We start from the raw sequence: 6815 nt of genomic DNA, 5'->3' as shown, positions 1-6815 counted from the left end.
GAACCTGCACTTTGTCTTTTAAGTTTTTGTTTTCTTTTATCACTCTTACAAAATTTTCAATTCTAACTTATTGCATAAAGAGATCCAAAGATTAAGTTTATTCTAACTCCCGGCTCAAAGCAATATACAGAACAAAGAACAATGACCTTAAATACATGGTTTGTGGTAGAGTTCGAACTGGTGACGTGCGCCTAATGCACCACATTCCACCGTGCGACGCCCTTACCATCAGGCCAAAGCCTTGGGCATATGTTTTCCTAATTTTGTTGCAGACAGCACGGATAACAGTGAACAGATAAAATCTTAATGCACCACATTCATTATTTTCCATTACACCATACAGAATGTTATGGCCTATATTTAAAGGAAAAAAAAAACAAATGGTTGTTATAAAAAATCGGTTTCACATTCCACCGGAGACTCTACTTCAAAGAATTGGAGAGCTTGAATAAGCCGATAAATTTCCAAGGAACAATTCATTGTGCATAATTCTTTACTTTAGCTCATGTCTAAATGAACAAGGCCTTTTCAAAATCCACTAGTCACAGAAATCAAGAATGAAAAAAAGATATGCAGACCAGTAAGGCCAATAAAAGCGCCCTCTAATGTACAGTTTGTAATGCCAATACGGACGATTCATCCGCTGATACTACTGAGACTCCACCAGTACATACAATGGCTTGCCATTCAATTGCTCCTTACCCTGCAAACAACTAGAAAGTGATCTCAAGGAAGAACAAAGACCGAAAACAAGGCACATGTTAAGACTAAAAGATGCTTCTTCTCTAGCTGATGAGACAATGAATCATCCATCCGGAGGAAGTTATCGTTATTTTGCTACTTCTACTAGAAAGGTAGGTTTTGTTACTAAAACTTAGCTATTCACCAACTTGCCAAGGAATGTGGAAAAACAGGCAGTTAGTTTACATGTACTGCTAATCTTATCTTTGCCAAGATCCTTCGTTGAGAAGCATTTTTGGCAAGGAAATTTACTGTCTTATTATATGCTCCTGTATATTTCATGTTGTCATCTGATGACCAAGCAATTCCTATTTACAGTAACAACCATACATTGCAGATAAGAAGAATAGCAGAAAGACCATAAGATGCACCTTTAAATATGGTATTTCAGTGACACATGCGCATTCAACCACTTCTGCGCCAGCACGCTCTGTGAAACAACAATTTGATTCAACAAGTTGCATCTGGTATAAAGACTAATAACCATACAAATAGCTCATGAGAAATTGTTAATACAAGGCATAGGACATTTTTGCATGAGATGATACGAATCCTGTAGAGTATTTATCATGAGAAGCAAAACACATTATATGATCTCGAACCATTTATAATGTGCATGTGGTTGTTTGCGCCAGAACAGCTATTATCAAAGAGCAACCAGAGCTGACCATGTCATAATGTAGTTTTGCAGAAGCTCTGCAAAAATTATTATACTATATGCCACCTCCCAATGTCCAAATCACTTATTCCTCGATGCTAATCCCAATAGAAAATACAATCCTAATTTGATATACAAAATATTAAGATCAATGGCAAACGTTTTAGTAATTTAAACTTCTACAACAGTCTGACACATGCGACGAAAAGAAGCATCAGCCAATTTGGTGCTTTCTGCCTCTTAGGAATGCAGAACAAAAACTAAGCACAAAGTTAACCTAGTCTCCTCCTAGCTATGATGACATTATTTGCTGCAAATTCCAGATCTTGGCATAGGATGTTACTGTTAACTTCAAAGTTCAATCCCTTCCTCAGGTTCATATCATAAAGGATAAGAGAAAAGGAATGGGAAAATTAGCAAGCAAAGCTGAAAGGGGTCCAACAAAGTACTTGCACTGTTTTTTCAGCCTTTTGGTATTTCTTGCTTTTAGTGAACTGACAGCAGTTAGCCTGAACGATGGCGATTCCTGTGGTGAATAAAACATTCACCAACCCAGCTAGAGATTAAGCAGCTGAAGCTTATTGCAGACCCTATTGTTATTGGCTAGCGATATCTTGCTCTGATGCTATTGCATCACTCAGTTACATATTTCGGAGCATATGTAAAAATTGTTGTTCCATTGTGCACTTCATTGAAGTGTTAAAATTGTCATGGAAGGTTAGTCTCTATCCATATCAAGAGAATTATAAAAAGGTTTACCAAGTAAATTCATAGCTGCGCGAAGAGTGCCACCAGTAGCAATCAGATCATCGACCACCAAAGCACGCTCACCAGCTTCTACTGCTCCAATATGCATCTCAAGACAATCACTTCCATATTCCAAGTCATACTCTTGTTTAAAAACTTTACCTGCAATCATATAAAGCAACAGTGCCATTGAGAAACTGAGATAATATTTAATGGTTTCAAAAGATAGACACTTATTCTGGACAGCACGATGACCTCACAGTTTTCAGAAGCATTCTTAATATATGAGAGAAAAAAAGAGAGGGAGAGAGAGAGAAAGGATGGGTTATTTACAACATTTCCTCTGCATGTGTTTGGATCTATTTGATAGCTTTATGACGGTACATCAAAAGAGAAGCTTAATAAACACAGTAGAAACTGAACACGGGAACCATATCTTTACTGAAAAAAGTCGAGTTACTGGATTACAAGTTAAAATTTGTATAAAGTCAAAAGTGGAAATCTTCCTCCTTTTGCCCCTTAAATTGGATATCATTGAATCAAACATCAGGATTTAAGTACTTCCATAGCAAAACTCCAATTCTCTGAAATCTGTCGTGTAACTACATGTAACTACATGTACAAGGGAGGAAAACCAGATATCAATTTGCAGAAAATAGTCCTGTTCTTTAATATAACTTCAGGATATGGTGGGCAGCATTTGAGGGGTAGACACAAAGGTTAACATTTATAGTTTCGTAATAATGTACTGATCAACGTGAATAACGCACTTGGAAATTAGAGGAAGCCTACTCATTTAAACAGAAAGGTGCATGCAACAAAAAGATGTAAAGATCCAAAGAAGGTTGTCGCAGGATGAAAACATACCTGGCAATTTATTTGGTTTTCTCAAAGGGACAAATTTTGCCCCTATTGCCAAAGCAATTGGTGGACCAAATATAAATCCTCGAGCCTCTATTCCTAGAGATATTGAAACAATAAAGTTTAAATCAAGTCAGCTAAAAGATGATAAAGAATAAATGTTTGCAAGTTACTCACTACTCCGGGATTGTATATAATAGGATGGGAAATGCTACATGACAAAGGGCTATAGCATTAGGCCACCCAAAGATAAAACATCATATTAAAAGAAATGCTTCAGATTGAGAATTATAAATATGCAAACAAAGGAGGCAACAATAAATCAAGAATGTTACAAAACCCAAAAGCAATTAAACTATGACCGATAGTCACAATCATCTCTGGGAATTATTTATTCAGAAAAGACATATATAACATCTTCACAAGCATAGTAAGCAAGTTGAGAATAAACTACTAACAAACCTTTACTAATAAGAAGTATAAAAGGTCATGAAGCAGTCATATACCCTTGCTAATCATTACCAATTTCCAAATCTGGTTTTGCAGGATAGAGTTAAAGCATATAAGATAACATCAGGACCTTATCGGCCAGATTCTCTTAAAAACGAGGATCAAGCCACTAAAGATGCTTTTTGACATGACAAGCCCACACTTTCAGTTCTCTATCCTTGTACCAGGATAACATACTTCAAACATTACCATAAGCTGTCTGCATTTCACTTGCTATTCACAGCTAGTACTTGCAAAGATATGAAAAAACTTGTATCACAGAAACCGCAAGAGGGGAGCTCAGGTAAGCCGCAGGACTCTTCATGCCTATAGAACATTAAGTTAAAGCCTCCATGTACCTTATGCCTTGAGATCTTTTCCTTCAAAATCACCTATTCACCTCCCTAGTCGTTTTGCAAACAACTTTTTCTGTGCAATGCGCTGTCTAAACTAGCCAACCTGCAATTTTTATGTTCAGAAGCATGATTTCAACTTACTGTGCCCACTTTAATCATACTCATCTCCCATTATCCTTCTTATTCTTCTTTTCCTAGGCACTGTATTGCTCTGATTAGAATACCAGCAGTATTTACAAACTGCAATTGCAGTCTACCACTTGTATCCACACATAACTCCTGCTGACCATAAGCTAACTTGTCCCTATCTCTTCAGTTTCATTTTATACTCTAATCCTTATGGAGAAAAGGAAGAATGAGGTCCGGAAGAGAGTCCTAATCCACGTGGTGGCAAGAAAAAAGCAGCAAATTCAGAAAAAATCAAACGCCAGGAATCACCCTTTTTTCGTGTTAATATATAAATGAAATTCTACAACATCCACATGACAGGGGAAAATGGCAGGTAGAACCAATAACAAGCCAGAGCAGTTAGGATTCCATACTAGATGAGTAATGAATAGAAATAAATATCGTTGCCAGACATAGGATCATCACTTTGGACTACAACAACATAAACACGGTTTGCACCGACTTTAAAATGCCAGGAACACATTGGCATGGCTTTGGGTAACGAACTGCTACACCAATTAGTGGGATACAATTTGCAGCCAATGGTTGATAAAAAGTCACTAAATCATCAGGTACTTATAAATTATCTAATAAAGTAAATTTTATCTCAAAAATGATTATATCTCAAGACAAAGAAAAGGCACAGAAAGATGATGTAATGACAGAAAACTCTCAGATGGTAGCAGGATGCTATGATTAGGGTATACACATAACAAACCTACAGCTACATTGCCTGACTAAATTATCTAGCCACAAAAGAAATACCCTCAACCTACCTTGGATATACTATTTAAACAAATCCATCATATTTGGTGAATTTCCTCACATTTTGATCACCAGTCAGTAACCTATTAACTTGTCCATCAACTCCGACACCACCTCAGAGTGTCATAATCATTCATCTGATATTGATAAAAATTCATTTTTTTTAATAATAGTATAGGACAAGTTGGGCCGGAAACATATGAAAAGGGAAAGTTATGAACAAGAAGCACACTACTTATTTCCATTTTTATAAAGTTCATGAAGTCTCAGAAATCAGGATGTAGCACAAAAGAACCATTATACATCATATACCAATCACAGTGAAAAGGACAAAGAACCTACTCATTGTAGTGGACTCTGTACTCAGTAAACATTCCACCAAACAATAATTAATCATCATCATCCATCAAAAAGACCCCAATGCCATGATAATAGCACATAAAATAGACAGTGCTATTGCCTCATCCATCGATAGGGATGGAGGAAAGACAAACTAAGGCTCAATATCAGTTTCAACTACGAGTGAATATCACTGTACAACATAAAAGGGGGGAAAAGGAAATTGGGAACACCACAGCTAATGGGTCCGCACCCTTATTTCACCTATGCTTGTTTTTTTTTTTTTTGATAATCCAGAAATCTTCGAGAGCCAGTGCACTAGCTAGTAGTGCACAATTTGAAACACGGCGGATAATTGGCCCGCCCCTCTACCCGTTTCCACTTAAATTACTAGGCTTTTGTCTTTTTCACCAATTTTATTATCCATTACCAACAACCATCACCACCACCTAGGCCACCCCCAACCTCAAAATCAAAAGGGGGACGCTCTGAACGATCCGTATTCGTTCTTCACACAAAGTCATCAATAACACAGCCACTAACTAGCTTCCATTGTTAAAAACTCAAAAACAAAAGAATTCAAATAGAAAACATTAGTACTAAACAGTAACTCCCACATTGCCCATTAAAAGTATTCCATAGGCCCCCACAACGCTGTATATCCACCCCCAAACACAAAAAAGAATAGCTAAAAATAAAAACTTTGCAAAAGACCATAATACATATACACATTAACACATGCATTACAATTTCTTGAGTTAAAATGGGGACCACAAGCAATGCAGATAATTAAATGAAAAGGATGGGTATTTTTTTCTTTTCTATTTTATAATCCCTTTTTTTCGCAATCTGCAGCTAAGAATGCGGGGAGTGCATACCAGCAACAACTGAGATATTTTTGGCTTTGTAACGTTCCACGAATAAATCAATAGTGTCTTTGAATGCTTTTGGATCCAGTAACAGCGTAGTTATGTCTTGGAACATTATCCCTGTATAATTTCAACCCCATTTTTTAGCTCCAAAAAACAAAATTAATACACAACGTTAATAACAAAAAAAAAATAAAAAATTAAAACTTTACTTGTACAACAACAAACACACCAGTTTCTTAATCCTAAACAAGTTGGGGTCGGTTATACGAATTCTCGATATCTATACAGCTCCATTTAGACCCTTTTTTATCCAATAAAGAAAAGAGAGAGAAAAGACCTGGTTTAGGGAAGTCAGGGACAACACGAATTCGAGATTGTATAGCATGGATACGAGGATCTTGGTCTTTGCAACCTGACATTCGTCCCTTTAGTATACACAAGTAAAAATGCAGTGAGAAAAATGAACAATTCTCTGCTCTGTTTTTGGTGTGTTTAGAGTTTTGGGGATGAAGGTTTTTGAGTGTTGGCTTAAAATAGCTCTGAAACTGAAGAAGTGAAAGTAAGAGAGGACAGCAGGAATAAATAAGGAGAAAGAAGAGGGGTACTTATAGGAATAGACTTTTAAGTTTTTGTGTTTTTTCTTAATTATTAATAACAAATTCTCATTTTGAAGTCTTTGAAACAAGACCTTTTTTTATTCACCACAATGTGTTTTTTTATGTTAAAATAATGAAATGAGAAAATTGGAGTTTGTAAGTATGTAAAAAAAAATACTGTTTAAAACGTCTAAAGTTTAATACTTATTATTCCAAATTTATT

General features: G+C 36.1%; 1 protein-coding gene across 1 annotated transcript; it reads right to left on the bottom strand.

The window, feature by feature from the left end:
- Nucleotides 1-426: 426 nt before the first annotated feature.
- On the bottom strand, nt 427-6566 carry LOC107784710 (adenine phosphoribosyltransferase 3). The gene is made up of 6 exons (XM_016605879.2): nt 6334-6566; nt 6003-6113; nt 3014-3106; nt 2159-2308; nt 1113-1171; nt 427-703 (listed from the first exon to the last, which is right to left on the bottom strand). The coding sequence occupies exons 1-6, from the start codon at nt 6413-6415 to the stop codon at nt 650-652; spliced, it is 549 nt and encodes a 182-aa protein (XP_016461365.1). The 5' UTR covers nt 6416-6566; the 3' UTR covers nt 427-649.
- Between the last annotated feature and the right edge of the window lie 249 nt (nt 6567-6815).

The sequence above is a fragment of the Nicotiana tabacum genome, chromosome 1 (assembly GCF_000715075.1).
Source record: "Nicotiana tabacum cultivar K326 chromosome 1, ASM71507v2, whole genome shotgun sequence".
In the NCBI taxonomy this organism is placed as follows: Eukaryota; Viridiplantae; Streptophyta; class Magnoliopsida; order Solanales; family Solanaceae; genus Nicotiana; species Nicotiana tabacum.
This window is presented reverse-complemented; position numbering and strand designations above follow the sequence as displayed.